General features: G+C 42.7%; 1 protein-coding gene across 1 annotated transcript in view; it reads left to right on the top strand.

The window, feature by feature from the left end:
• Positions 1-10614: 10614 nt before the first annotated feature.
• Positions 10615-16165, top strand: part of SLC27A6 (solute carrier family 27 member 6) — a 51462-nt gene continuing 45911 nt past the window's right edge. Inside the window, exon 1 of the mRNA XM_079787011.1 lies at positions 10615-11251. Coding sequence (XP_079643137.1) covers positions 10771-11251 — 481 coding nt within the window. The 5' untranslated portion in view covers positions 10615-10770. The remainder of the gene's footprint in view (positions 11252-16165) is intronic.

Here is a 16165-nt window from a genome sequence, read left to right as displayed (position 1 = left end):
GCACAACAACAAGAATTCACCTGGCAGCATAAATTACTATTGGCCATAATCAGCATGGTGCAACATTGTATTCCGTTCTGTGCCAAGTGGACTAGGGTGCCAGATGCTGCACCCAGTAGCAGTGTCTGCATCCACATGGTGCTGGGTGGTGTAGTTTACCCAACACCCAGCCTCCTTTGATTCTTGCTTTGCCTGTGTCTGATTCTCCAGCCTTTCTGGCAATTCCCTTTTTGTTTCAATCTGCATAGTGTAAGCTAGTTTCTCATGTTTGCAGTCAATCGCAACCAAATTCCCTCTGGTTTAATTAAACATTAGGGATTTGTTCTCTGCTTTATGCAAAAGACTACCTAGGCAATTTCTTACAAAAATGTATTAGAATTCCAGTGAAGAGAAGGGTGGGGAACTCTGAGAGGTGACCGTCTGGTTGGGAGGTGGAGCATGTGACTAGCCCGTGAGACAATAAGTAGAGGAAGAACCCATCTAGGAGTTTGTCAGCTAGCTTCCGCATTATTTCTCTCTCACAGTCTAAAACGCTGGGGTGGGGTGAGGGACCAAAAAACCAAGATTCTGTGGGGAGAAAAGGAAAGCAGCCATCGGCAACGAAGTGGAAGGGAGCCCTAGTTGCAGCATTGGGTAATAATGCAAGCCATAAGGGTCACTCCCTGAGACAGCCTTTGTCAATGAAAGAATGCCCGGCCTAAGAAAAAGTCGTAAGAGTAAATTTGAACCGAACTAATGACAATTGCCAGGAAGCCAAATCTCAGTTGATTGAGAAAATGCTCTGGAGAATGACAGTTTTGCAGCTTAATTAATACATTAGAATCAAAGGAGACATAGGAAATCCATTGGTGGTAGATTAAGAGGGCAGGAGGGAGCAAAGCTGGGGGAAATCTCTGGGATTGGATACAAAGTAAAATGGAGAGACACATACTTCCTTTACATTGGTGGGTCCTGGGTACTTTATAACTAACATTTATAGCACAGAGATGGTATTCAGGGGACAAGGCAACCATGAGGGGTTCTGTGCTCTGGTGCAGCGGGTGTCCCCGGAGGGCCTGGGAAAGGAGATTACACTGACATTTCAAAGGTGTGTCGTGTCGTCTTAGACGCAAAAAGACAATAAACAGGTTTAGTTAAGGTAAAGATTGACCTTTGTCAACGAAGCCACGGGTCTAGGACCTGGCTATTCACCATCACTCGCTTTTTTTGTTAGGAAGTTTTACGTTCAGACCATCCTTTGTGGTCATTTTTGGTTTCTGAGTTTGCAAAGCCTTCCCTGCAGGCCTCTCCAAGCTTGTATAGTTTAATATGTGGCCCCTTTTTAAATCAGACCTTTCACATGCAAGAGGCCAGTCCTGGATATATGTGAGTAGATATAGATATATACCCATGAGCAGTCACCTGAATATATAATTTTTTTTTTTGTCAGTAGACTCTGAGATCCACTTTATTTCCTTCCCCCTGCCCCCCCCCCCCCCCCCCCCCCCCCCCCCCGCTGTCAAAGGCTAGATGGCAAGTATAAATTCTCCTGGTTGATTCATTCAGATGGCACTTCAATTTCGGTACAGTTCTAGTCAAAAGGGTTGGTACAAGGCATACCCAAGTAAAAAGAGACAGGAGCTAATTCATTAAACTCCATTGTTGCTTTCCCCTTTGGAGCATTATGTTTTGACATTTCAACCATCTTCATTGCACAAGAGACTTCAGACTAAATACTTTGTGTACAAAATCTAATGCATATTTGTTGAAAACTTTTAAATTCACACCCAAATGTCACCAGCCTACCAAATCTGCACTGGTTTAACACACATGTGTAAACGTGATGACTCTCTATGCCTGTTTCTAAGCTACGTAAACACAATGTGTGGAGTGACAGGAAGGAGGGATTTTGAAGTGAGGATAATTTGGGAATGATGGGTAAATTACTTATCTTGATTGTGGTGATGATTTCATAGGTATGTACATATATAAAAACATTAAATTGCATACTTTAAATATGTACATTTAAATATTATATTAATCTTCAATAAAGTTGTTTAAAAATAAGATATTTACACAAGAAACTCTTAGTCACATAAGGAACATTTAAAAGAGACAAATAATATTTTTATTAGATTCTAGAGAATAAAAGAATATACATACATGCATATATTCACATATACATGAGCTAATTCTGAGTTATTTACCTTGTTGTTGGGGTGGAACAAACTTTCCTCTACCCTCAAGGACCTTCTGGCATGTCAAATAATCAAATAGACATGAGACAGATTAGCAAGAGAAAATAACCAAATTTAATACATACATATGTATGGAAACTCCACATACATGAGAGAGTTAGAGACCCCACATGCAGGAGAGGTTAGAAAGGAAACATCTATAATAATAAAAGCATAATAAATTCAACTGAGAAAAAATAAAGATCTAATTGGCTCTATTAAGCAATTTATAAACAGGGCTGCCTCCCAGCTAGCAACTAGAAAGGTGCTCGGGTGAGTTGTACAAAAGGAAGGATTTTATAGACAGAAAAAATGTGGAAGTAAGAAGTTAGAAAAGTGGAGTATTTCAGACAAGGATGCTCCTCTTAGGGGAAGGCGGAAAGTCTCATCAGGCAGATCACTTTACTACTGTTGATCAGAAAATTCCAAATTGTTTGCTTTAAAAGTCCACTCCTAGAAGAGTCTGTAACTGCAATTGAGTGAGTTATTAAATGTTGATTTGGTGATATAGCTTAGCAAAAGTGACTCCATTTTGGCCTGTTGTTTCTTTTTTAACAAAGGAGAACATAGGGAAGCAATCAGACCAATGCCGAAGTAGGACACTCAACAAGACCACTGCCCTGTTATCTTTAACAAGGAAATGTCTTGGAAAAAGATAAAGAGGTTATAATAAAGACTAGTTTATATTAAAAGACTAGAGACCTGGTGCATGAATTCATGCACCAGTGGGGTCCCTTGGCCTAGCCTGTGGGATCAGGCCAAAATTGGCTCTCTGACATCCCCTGAGGGGTCCCAGATTGTAAGAGGGTACAAGCCAGGCTGAGGGACCCCACCAGTGCATGATCAGAGTAGGGGAGGGATGTGGGAGGTTGGCCAGCTGGGGAGGGGTCACGAGAGGGCTCCAGAGCATGTCCAGCTCATCTGGCTCAGTCCTGATCTGCTGGACCCCAGCAGCAAGCTAAACTACCGGTCGGAGTGTCTGCCCCCTGGGTCAGTGCATGTCATAGTGAGTGGTTGAGCGGCCTTAGCACATCATTAGCATATTACGCTTTGATTGTTGAATGGACAACCAGACGACCGGACACTTAGCATATTAGGCTTTTATTATATAGGACTAGAGGCCCGGTGCATGAAATTCGTGCATGGGGGGTGGGTGGAGGAGTGTCCCTCAGCCCAGCCTGCACCCTCTCCAATCTGGGACCCCTTGTGGTATGTCCGACTGCCCATTTAGGCCCAATCCTACCGGTAGGATCGGGCCTAAATGGGCAGTCAGACATCCCTCTCACAATCCAGGATTGCTGGCTCCCAACTGCTCGCCTGCCTGCCTTCCTGATTGCCCCTAACTGCTTCTGCCTGCCAGCCTGATCACCCCCTAACCACTTCCCTGCTAGCCTGATTAATGCCTAACTGCTCCCTTGCCAGCCTGTTTGCTCCTAACTGCCCTCCCCTGCAGGCCTGGTCACCCCTAACTGACCCTCCCTGCAGGCCTTGTCCCCCGCAACTTCCCTCCTCTGCCAGCCTGGTCACCCTTAACTGCCCTCCCCTGCAGGCTTGATTGCCCCCAACTGCCCTCCCTTGCAGGCCTGGTTCCTCCTAACTGCCCTCCCCTGCTGGCCTGATCGCCCACAACTGCCCTCCCTTGCAGGCCTGGTCCCTCCCAATTGCCCTCCCCTACTGGCCATCTTGTGGTGGCCATCTTGTGTCCACATGGGGGCAGGATCTTTGACCACATGGGGGCAGCTATCTTGTGTGTTGGAGTGATGGTCAATCTGCATATTACTCTTTTATTAGATAGGCTAGAGGCCTGGTGCACAGGTAGGGGCTGGCTGGTTTGCCCTTAAGGGTGTCCCGGATCAGGGTGGGGGTTCCCTTGGGGCGTGGGGCAGCCTGGGCGAGGGGCCTGTGGTGGTTTGCAGGCTGGCCGTGCCCCCCGGCGACCCAAGCGGAGGCCCTGGTATCTGGGATTTATTTATCTTCAACAATTGAAACTTTGTAGCCTGGAGCGGAGCCAAGCCTTCTGCTCACTCCCGTGGCAGCAGCCATTTCTCTTGGGATTTATTTATCTTCTATAATTGAAACTTTGTAACCTTAAGCGGAGGCCAAAGCAGGCCAGGGCAGGCAGAAAGTTTGGCTTCCTCCATTGCCAGGGGCAACCCTAGCCTCCTGCTCTCTCCAGCTCCGTGGCTGCCGCCATTTATGTTGGGATTTATTTATCTTCTATCATCGAAACTTTGTAGCATTGAGTGGAGGCCTGGGCCGGCAAGGCCTGGCGGAAAGCTTGGCTTCCTCCATTGCCAGGGAAACCCAAGCCTCCCTCCTGCTCTCTGTGGCTGCAGCCATCTTGGTTGGGTTTATTTGCATATTCACTCCTGATTGGCTGGTGGGCGTGGCTTGTGAGTGTAGCAGAGTGATGGTCAATTTGCATATTACTCTTTTATTAGATAGGATAACTTGGACTTCAGAGGTTGAATTGATTCTGGTTTTAGACCAGCTAACCACAACACATTTTGGTTTGGTCCTGGGCAACCTGCAGTGATGCACAGCTGCTAACTGCTAGTATGGGAAGGCCACATCAGCATCTTCCGTCTCTGGACTGCTTCTCTTCTGTCTTCATGGCTGGAGTAGTCCTGTCGAGAGACCTGCATTACCACCATTTGTCCACCATCCAGAACTGTAATGTCAGTGCTGACATGTACACATAAGGAACTGTTGGACATGGAAATTGGGTCTCAAAAGAACTGTTGGCTCAGAAAGAAACTCACTACAGACTGATTCATTTGCCTGTCACCATAACCATTATTGCTTGTCTCATTTTCGGTTCTTATAAGTGTATTTCTAATAGCACATGATCTCACTCATCTAGGGGAAATAATGAACAACATAGACTGATGAACAAGAACAGACCCAGAAACAAGGAGGCATGGATCAGACTGTCGGGCCTCAGAGGGAGGGTAGGGAAGGGTGGGGGTAAAGGAGAGAGATCAACCAAAGGACTTGTGTGCAAGCATATGAGCCTAACCAGTGGTTAAGGACAACAGGGGTGTGGGGGGCATGTGTGGGGAGGGGTGTGGGATGGGAATGGGGGATGAGGACAAATATGTGATACCTTAATCAATAAAGAAATTTAAAAAAATAATAAAATAAAAATAATTAAAAAATTTAAAAAAAGACATTTTGGGAAGAATTAAATATGGACTAATGTATTAAAGAATTGTTGTTAATTTTACCAGAGGTGATCATGATATGGTGATTAGGTAGGAAAATGTCCTTTTTTAGAGATGTAACCAAGGTATTTGAAGTAGAAATGTCATGTTGTCTGCAATTAAAATATTTCAGAAAAAATCATTGAAACAAATTGGGCAGAATGTTAATCATGAAATCTAGGTGATGAGTGGAGAGTGTCGTTTTTATTATTTATAACTTTATGTATGTTTGAAACTTTTCGTTTAATAAAAAGATAAACAACAAAACTGAAACAAAGAACTACCAATTGACTGGCTTCCCTAGTGCCCCATCCCCCACCTTGATGACTTGTGTCAGGAAAGAGCTGAAGCAGCTGCCTAGACTCCATGAGTGGAAGCCACAGGTTGACCTTGGCAGAGTCATGTCAGCCCTGCACCTACCAGCACTGGACTGTCTGACCCCAAAGGGGGAAATAAATATCATAATAAAGCCATTGAGGGGAAAATTTAATTTTAAGTACTATAAACTTGCATGATGTGTCAAGAAATGAGATACACAAGAAATAAGACTAAATCGTAGGCCTCATAAGACATGTACAAGTAGTGGCCCATGGAACCAATTCACTGCCATATTCGGAATATTGTTAATGCCTAATAAAAGTTATCAGTTTCTTTGATTTATCTCACTGACAATCAGATGACCGCTGTGGTCTAGGTACTCGTGGCTTCTTGGCCCATTGCACACACTAGGTGACTTATAAAATAGAAATGAAGCTTCCCTGAGGACTCAGAGTCAGTGATAAAACTTGACATAAAGATCTTTTCCAAATAGTACATTTCACCAACACTGTGGAAGGGGAAGTTTCATAAACAGAAGTATCTGGAGATAAGAAAGCTGTTTTTAAATCCATGAATAAAATATATGTGTAAATTATTGTCAGAAGCCTGATTGGCATAAATTTCTGGACATAGTTTTTAGTCTATGGCAAAAATGATAGTTAAATATTTAATTTGTTTGACAATTGTTCCCCAAGACTATTATTATAGGATCACTTATTGGTACTATAAAATTTTTATATTTCAAGAGTGTTTGATGTGTCTAAGACATGTAGTAATGTTAACCCCTCCCTACCCTCTAACAGCAGCCCTCATCATTAATGTTGAGTTTGCTTCATGAGTCCTTGTGAGGAATAATATTCTGGGTAATGATTGCTCATTAATGCAAACAGATCGTAGGAGGAGTAAGCTTCCCATCAAAAAACCAAGCTATGATCAGAGACTAAAATAGTGATTAAAACCTGAACACGACTCTGTTCCTGGACAGAATTGTAAAGTAGATGAGTCTTACATTGAGCATCTGACCCTCATTTTTAGAGCTATTTACTCCCTCACATATCCATTCCACCCTTATCCCCTTCCTGAAATGCCAGCTGCGGTCTAGGTACTTATGGCTTCTTGGCCCATTGCACACATTTGTCATCATGTATTGGTACCAACATAGCATCATTTGGGTCCTTTCTGAATATCTTCCTTCTCACCCAAACCTCCCATATTCCGAAATGTGACTGCCGTAGAATTCCATCAGAGTTCTTCTGCACACAAGTAATGTGTTTGTATAAAGTCAGAATTATCAAGTGACAGTGGTAAAATCCTATGGGCATAAGACAAGTCAGGATCTATCATGTGATACAATTCGTTCAGTCTTACTTTGATCTACTCACTGAACAGTTAATCTTCAACAGAACTGAGGGTGCAGAGGGAATTGGGACTGTATTCGAGAGAAAACTCAAATCAGAAATGGGAAAAGGGTAGATATATTTTCTTTTTGCATTGATCTGCATGGTCACAATATTTTCAAATAACATTAAAAACACAAAATTTCTACATGTTCTAAAGAGGAACCTAAGAACCACTGCATTGTCCCTGATCAAAAGTAATGTTAACAAATGTCCAGACTATTTGCATGTTGTTACTTCTCCTTATTTTAGTTAAATGATAAATTTACTAAGTTGTAACTAGCTTATTGTCTATCGCCCATTTTGCAATAATTGAAAATTATAACTAATAATTATATCTATTTACTCAGTTGTGTTTGGCACTATTTGAAAGTGAATACAAAATTTCTGGGGAAAAATAGGAACAGACACATGGGTTGATGCAGGAATGCACACAATGCACACATCCCAAGATTTTCAGATTTCTTCCTTCACAGTAAGATTTCGGACACAAAGTTGTTCTTGGTAAATATAAATTTTGGCAATATATGCTTGTAGTTTTCCCAGTAAGTCAGATTGTCTCACATTTATGGTGCCAGATATATATTTTGACTCACATTAGTAATTGATGAAAATTTAGTTCCATGCCCTGGGGTTAGTGTTAGCTGGACCATGATAAGAAAAGTAATTGCAATACAATGAGTTTTTCATGAAATTAATTTTATTTATTTTGAAATATGGTCCTTTATTATAATGTTATGCCCTTCCTTCTTTTTAATGTTGAAATAAGACCTCCCTTTATGAAACAGTGGTGACAGTAGATAGTAATTGTTTTAATGTGTGCTTACTGTTTCTAATTTAACAAAATAAAAAGATGGAAATCGTGTTTCTTTACTCATTTTCTTCCACTAGAGGAGGACAGACTTGTATTGTAAAGCTAATGTCTGAGACCAGCTGTTCCATATTCCATTCTCTGCTTCAAATGTTTTCTAGAAGGTGACTGAAGCAGACTGTTGGCAGCTAGAATGCCACTAGGTGTTAGACTGGACCTTGGTCTAGTGACCCAGGTGCTTGAGCTCTGGCTAGGAAAGAATTCAGAGCCAAGACTCAAACTATAAGAGAAAGTTTATTTAGAAAGCCAGAGGTAGAAGAAGTGAGTACAGAAGAAATGGATTCAGGAAACAAATTACAGCGGCAAAAGAAGGGTCCTTGGAGCTTAGGAGAGAGGAAGGTAAAGGCCTTGGGAGGGAAGAAGAGAGGGAGGGGAAAGGCATGGGCATGCTCCAGAGAGAGAGAGAGAGCACGAACTGGGTCCTCAGTTCGAAGGGCTTTTAAGGTTGGGGTTTTAGGGGGCATCCCAGGAGATGGTCTCAAGAGATCTCTGCTTTCCAGGTGTATCCTTTCAGTATCGTGGTCTTCACTGATTGGGGGTCATTAGTGACCGCAGCTGGTCCTGAGGTCAGCTCCGGCATCACTTGTCTGGTTTTGCTGCTTATCTGGGCCTCGAGCTGAAACACAACTGAGGCCTAGATGTATTTGATGCGGTTAGAGCCTCATTGTCTGGGAAGCTTAATGCTTAAGGGCTACTCTCTGGTCCCCTTGTTCCCCCTCTAGGCGGGTCTACTACATGACTAGGAACAAGCCTAGAGAAGAAAGGTCAGGGGAGGGACAGAACCGCACGACCAGCAATATGCTAGGCCCTAGCAACTAGGGGGAAGAAAACAAGGCACAGTCCTTGTTTTCCTAGTTTTGCCCGTTGCTAAGCCCCTGGGGCTTTCTCCCTGGTGACCTTCTATACCTGGCCTATGGTCCTTGCCACCAGACGAGGCCTCGGAGTGAAAAGGAGAGAACTTCAAATATGCTTTTCAAGCTGAAACTGATTTTCCCAGTTGTGAACTACTTGATGCTATCACTTTTCTTTTACCTGAAAAAGATCTTTCTGAATTGCCAATTTAGAAAGTGTTTTCTTCATCTACACAAAAGGGTTTGAAGAGCGTCTTGCGGGCTCTTCACTGTGACTGCAAGTAATCACTTTCAGACATGTCTTTGGAGTTACCAGCTCTTTCTGTATCAGAAAATCTGAGGTTAGCTAGAACCCAGTTGCAAAACAAAAGACAGAAGAAGCAGAAGCTGATAATGTGAGACAGTGCTTAATCATTTCAATAGGCACAATTAATCTTAAAAGCAGAGAGCTGGGATGAGTGTCTGCAAGGAAAACAGTGTATAATTAAATGCCCCTGTCCTTTGTCTTCGGTAAAATTTCATCATTGTACAACATTTTGCTGTTATTCTTTGCAATTACCTGTTCCCTCTCCACCTCCTTCTGCCCCTTTTAGAATCCTTAGTTTGAAGTCTGAGAATTTTTTAAATGATCTAACTTTAAAGTGTTATCTTATTTTTAAGGACAGAGAATAGTCAGTATTTTATACTTTTTAAAAAAAATATGGATGTCCATATGGACTGAAGCTACCACATCAATCAATGTTTTTTTTTTGGAATTTTTGTGAAAAGCACTGTCTAGGCACTCTAAGCATTGAATTCCAAAATAAATGTCAATACCAGCCTTTTTCAGAGATACGTTTTGTAGAACAAAACCAACTTTGTGGTGGTTTATGAACAAAGAATTCAAATATTCCTCGACTGCCCCATTCATCTCTCTCTCTCTCTCTCTCTCTCTCTCTCTCTCTCTCTCTCTCTCTCTCTCCCCCCCCCCCCTTCCCTTCCTCCCTCTCGTTTTGTTTTCTGTAATTGTCCCCCAGCAGCCCGGTTCTCCTCGATCCTTCGTCACGTCCTCTGGCATCCCTGCCTTTCCCTCCGGGACTGTCCTGTTCCCTGCCAGCCCGGAGGCGAGGAGGAGCTGGGCTGGCCCGGAGCCAGGAGGCGGGAGGCCGGCGGCCGACACCCCCGCCGCAGTTGGGAGCAGAGATAAACCAGCCCCCAAGGTTACTGGGAGGGGAGCTGCGGCCGGGAACCGAGGCACCTCCTCCAGCCGGCGCGGCTCTGACTTCGGAGCAGGTCGCCCAGACCCGCTGCGTCCGAGGGGAGTTCGGAGCGCAGCAAAGGCGGCGCTCCAGAGCCGGGGTCCCACGGGCCTTGGGGTCCCACGCGGGACGGTGGCGCGGTCCCGAAACCCCCCTCGGAATCGGACGTGTCTGGACAGAAGCCTCTGATCTCTCAGCTGTGTCGCCACCCCAGTTTCTCCAGGTTCCAATTCAGCCTCCACGTCGCAGTCGCTGGAAGAGCTACTCCGAGGAGAGCATTGGCTCCGGGACTCCCTTCTCCTGAGCTGGGGCTGGTTCAGGGTCAGCCGCCGGACAGAGGGCGGGCAAGTGCGGGAGGACCGCCGCCGGGCCGCCCAGGCGAGGGCGCGGGGCCGGGCTCCCAGACGCCGAGGCCCCTGGCGGCTGCCTGCGTGCATTTCGCCTGAATCCAGCGCGCTCTCCCCAGCCACCAGGTGTCTCAAGCCTCATTCCCGGGATCCCCTCTGTGCAAGCTTCTCTCTGCAAACTTCTAACTCTGTTTCAGAAGCTCCCCGCCCCCGCCCCTCCAAGGCTGGTAAGAAGGGCAGGTACCAGTCCTGAGCGCAGAGGACTGGCCTGGAAGAGCAGGCCACTGTCAGGGCTGGGATCCGAGCGGCCTCCCGGCCCGGCGGCCCCCATGCTCCTGTCATGGGTATCAGGACTAGGGGCGGGAATGGTCTTACTGCACTTCCTGCAGAAACTGCTGTTCCCCTACTTCTGGAAGGACTTCTGGTTCCTGCTGAAGGTGATCCGCTGTGGGATTCGGATAGAGCTGTACCGTCGGAGAGGGGAGCTGGTCACTGTCCTGGATGCATTTCTGGGCCATGCCAGGAAGCAGCCCCGGAAACCCTTCATCGTGTATGAGGGAGACACCCATACCTACGAGGATGTGGACAAAAGGAGCAGCAGAGTGGCCCACGTCTTCCTGAGCCATTCCCTGCTGGGAAAGGGGGACACTGTGGCTCTGCTGATGAGCAATGAGCCCGACTTTGTCCACGTGTGGTTTGGCCTGGCCAAGCTGGGCTGCGTGGTGGCCTTCCTCAACTCCAACGTTCGGTCCAACTCCCTCCTGCACTGCATCCGCAGCTGTGAGCCTCGGGCCCTGGTGGTGGGCGCAGGTAGGGTACGGGGTGTCCTCTGCGGCAGAATGTCAGCCCCTCCCACCCTGTTCCCCACGCCATTCCCTCCCCCTCCCCCACCCCCATCCCGCCCTTCTTTTGTTAGAACAGTGCACAAGTAATACTTTGGGTGTGTGATGAAGTTTGCATGTTACAAAAGAATTTTACAATTCTACCACTGGTGGTATAATACCCTCCTCTCCCACTTACTCTGTTGTAGATTAGTAGATATCAAGACAGTTTCGGAAAACTTAGGAAATCTCTGCTTCTATTTTGAGAAGAGGGCAATTTTACTGCTAATTAGTAGAGACTCATTGAGTACAAAAGCACAGAGACTTAGAACTCAGTCAGTTCTAGATTTGATCAGATCTGAAAAAAGTATTTGATGAGTAGGAAAGATACCTTGATTTCATTGTGGAATACCTACCTGCCTCTAATAGTAACACTGTCAAGGTTGATTGTATTCGCAGAACAAATATTTTTAATCTGAGGTGCATGAATTCCTATCTTCATGTCTACTCTTATTTTGCACTGCCTGCAAGCTAGGATTTGCCTAGCAAGGTTGGGCACCCGCCTACCAGCCAGTGGGCGGGTTCTTGGCAGACTCTAAGACCTCTTTCTCTCGTCCCCTGCCCCCATCTGTATATCATTTCTTTTTCTTTTTCTTTTTTTAGAAAAATAGCAAGTACAAATTTTTAATTGAATTTATTGAGGTGACATTGGCTAATAAAATTATATAGATTTCAGGTGTACAAGTCTATAATCCATCATCTGTGTATCGTATTATGTGTTCACCACCCCAAATCAAGTTTCCTCCCATCACCATTTATTTCTCCACCCCTTTATGCTCTTCCTCCTCCCCCACCTCTCTTTCCCTCTGTTAATAATCGTACTATTATCTGTGACTGTGAGTTTTTTGTTTGTTTGTTTGTTTAACCCCTTAGCCTTTTCATCCAGCCCTGAAACTCCCCTGCCCTCTGACAGCTGTCAGTTTGTTCTTTATCTATGAGTCTTTTTCTATTTGTTACTTTATTTTGTTCATTAGATTCCACATATGAGTGAAATCATATGGTACTTGTCTTTCTCTGGTTTATTTCACTTAGCTTATCATTTTCTCCAGGTCCATCCATGCTGTCGCAAAGGGTTAGATTTCCTTCTTTTTAACAACGGAATCGTATTCCATTGTGTAAATGTACCACAGCTTGCTTGCTTGCTTGCTTTCAGTAAGTTCTAACCTTCTTTCCCCTCCCTTTGTTTGGATTCAGGCTTTGGATATACCGGTACATGTTGACACTGATCTAAGAAGAAATGCCTAATTGAATGCCTAATTACTAAAGATGGGTTGCATGATAAAGTAAAATCAAACTATGAAAAATGATACTTAGTCTCTGAACTGTAGCAATAAGTAGTATAAATGAGTCACACAATTTTGATAACATGGTGAAACAACGTTTACCACTTGTGCAGGGGCAAGTGATAATGGGAGTGCAGCAGGAAAAAGAAATCACAGTTCATCTCTGGATATACTCTGATGTATTCACTTCCCATATTATGTATCATTCTAATCTAGATTGCAGGTTCTGGAGCAAATCTAAACCTCAAATTATGCTAAAAATTGATAAAGCCACAAATTCTCTTTAGAAAAGCAAGACAGTATCTCAGAAAAGATTTCTGAAGCCATGATGTTAAGGCCAACCCGAGAAATATCTCATAGCATCTCCTGAGGGCCTTTTAACATGCATAGGCCTGGTTACCTCTCAAAGTAGAGTATTCAAGCTTTGCTGTTGGCTGGGTTGTTGCTTAATTAGGACCAATTAATTTTTTCAGTTTTACTTGTGCCTGCTTTTCTTTTGCTTTCCAATAACTGATTTCATTTTTTAGATATCAAAGCCACTTCGGGATGCTGGAGTTTTAAGAAAGAACCATTTAGTCAATTTGTTCAATAAGAAGGTAGCTGGAGAAATCAACCTTAAATCTTACTAACGGCTCTTTTTAGCATACCTTCAAAATATATAAATTACAAGTTTCTCAAAGATGGGACAATTCTATTTTGATTAGTTACACAATATTTTTTAAGACATAGCTTAGATTACAGTCACTTTCTGTATTTGAAGCTCTTACCCTAAAAATACTGTATTTTTGGCATCTTGAGTATAATCAGTGAACAATGTATACATATAGATTTTAGAATAAATTTAAGAAGCCTTAGATTATCATTGGATATTTCTGATTGAGATGAACAGTTAAATAATTATATCTCCAGGGAGAGTAAGTATATGGAGGTAGAAAGACCAATCTTGTGGTTTAGATAGAGATAAGCCAGAATTGGATTTCATTTATGGTCTGTCTCTTCTTAGCTGTGTGAGCAAAGATAAGATTAGCTGCCCTGGCCCTAGCCGATTGGCTCATTGGATAGAGCCTGTGCTCTGAAAGGTCCCGGGTTCGATTTCGGTCAAGGGTACATACCTGTGTTGGGGGCTCGATCCCCTGTAGAGGGCGTGCAGGAGGAAGCCAATCAATGATTCTCTCTCATCATTGATGTTTCTATCTCTCTCTCCCTCTCCGTTCCTCTCTGAAATAAATAAAAATATATTATTTAAAAAAAAGAAAAAGAAGCTGCCCTGGGCTCGTTTGCTTAGTTGATGGTGATAATACTATCTACTTCACAGTGTAATTCTGAAAAGTAAATGACATAGTTTTTGTAAAGTGGCTAGCCGAGTGCCTGGTATGTACTAACTAGAGCCTCAGTGAATTGAAATAATTGCTGTTATTATTATGTAGTCATCCAAGCTTTTGATAAGGGATCTCATTTGGATTTTGCTGTTACAACCTAATTTGGTGTTAGCTATAAGAAAGACTAGTAAGGAATTTGTTTGGAATAGGACCTTAAACACTTTACTTCGGCATGTCTTAGCAAAGTTTTATTTTTTAGAAGTATTATAGAACCAGTTTCAAAAAGGTTTTGCAGACACGCCAGGTAATGTTCATGGTGATAGGTAAAGTTTCAGTCATGGCAGGTGTCTAGTAATTCTGTCTCCAGGAACAAGCCAAAGGAAAAGGCTTGTTCAGTTACCAAATAGACAGCAGAGGGACACTTCGTTAACAAAAATTGTAAATAAAAAAGTTACTGAATGTTCGTATGTACCTCAAAGTTCTTTGTTACGTCTTTCATTCATCCAGTCTATGAATATTTGTTGAGCCTCTGTTTGTGCTAAATTCTGAAAATGTATTTGCTTTTGTTGTTATTATCATTAACAAAAATATCAACTGTTGGCATTTACTCGAGGCTGATTCTGTAAAAGGCACTCCCAGCGATTCTGTGAGGCAGATGCAGAAGTATATTTTGGAGATGGAGAGGGAAAGAAATTCACCTAGGTGACTAAGATGACACAACTTAGTAAGTTTCAGAGCAAACACTCAAAACCTGGTCTCCAATGTCAGAGCTGCTGTCTGTATAGTCCACAGGTTTCTATGGCTGTCAATCCCCTTAGGATATAACTATGACAAATATATGATCCCATTTATGTAAAAATAGTAAAGCAAAAGTTGCAAATATTAAGACATCAAGTTTTCAATACACAGATAACTAGAAAACAATCAAATGTTTATAATTAGTATTCCTTTCTTTTCAGAGAAGACTCAAAAATTCTTGCAAAAAAAGTTTTATATCTGTGTAATTTGGTTTAGAAGATGTGGCAAGTAGCATTTCAAATTTCCCTGCAAAATTTCAGTATTTATAGAAAATTAAATAGTCTTAGATTAAACCTACTCCTTTCCCCCAATATTTCAACTCTGATTATTATTGCTAGTAATGCCTGCTGCCAAGGTTGTCATCTACCTATATATTCTTTTTTTCTTTACTTAGAACAAATAGGAAATGTTTCAGTGGTTGTATATCAATTGAAAAAGTATATGTAATTATATTCTTTGATATACTTAGCAACAATAATGATAATAATCTCTTTCATTTTAAAGCAGTTTATAAATTTCAGTGTTTTCCCATATGTTATCTATGGGATCCTCACCATAGCCATATCCTCATTTTAAAGATGAGGAAGGCATAGTTACAGGGGGCAAGTAATCTCCTCCAGCTCAGACCTCTAGGAGAGGCAGTGTGGGGATGCAGCCCAGGTGTTCTGATGCTAAATCATAAAAGCTTGTTGGGTGTACTTTTGTCCTCCTTTCTGCTCCTTTTTATTCCCTCATCTCCATCTTTTCCCTTCCTCTCCCCTTCCCTTACTACCGCCCTCACACTGTTCCTTTTCCTTCCCCCTCTCTCACCTTCCATCTGTCCATCTGCTTTCTTTCAGCACCTTTTACACCTCAGTTATGCTATGATTCACAGCAAAGCAATGCAATGGTAAAATTTTATTAGCCAATTTACAAATAGATATTTGTGTGGCTTTGGGGAATAGGCCAAGAACGGTAATGTAACCTCTTTGAGCTGAGAAAGTTTGTTTTGTACACTGATACAGTCTCAGAATTTAGCACAAAGGAGATGCTCAATAAATATTCATTGCCTGGATGAGTGAAAGACCTAACAAAAAACTTTGAGGTACATATGAGCATTCAGTAACTTTTTTACTTACAAATTTTTGCCAATAAATTGTTCCTCTATTGTATGTTTGGTAACTGATTTTGAGAATAGATATATCAATGGAATTTCTTTGTTGTGTTATTTTATATCAATGTTGCTAAGTGCTAAAAGTACAGTGTTTTAGACACACTAGGCATCCACAAGATTTCAGATGTACTTCCAGGTATATATATTTGTCTCTCCTTTGTCAATATTCCACATATTAAGTCATTATAATTACATGTAACTAAGCGATTATGTTCATGTTACCCTGAAGTCTTTTACTTTAGATTCAATAGTATTTTGTGTCTTTACATGTTTAGAAGGGTTTTGGATTT

Source organism: Cnephaeus nilssonii (genome assembly GCF_951640355.1).
Source record: "Cnephaeus nilssonii genome assembly, chromosome: 2".
Taxonomy (NCBI): Eukaryota; Metazoa; Chordata; class Mammalia; order Chiroptera; family Vespertilionidae; genus Cnephaeus; species Cnephaeus nilssonii.
The sequence above is the reverse complement of the archived record's forward strand: the minus strand, read 5'-3'. Positions and strand labels throughout refer to the sequence as shown.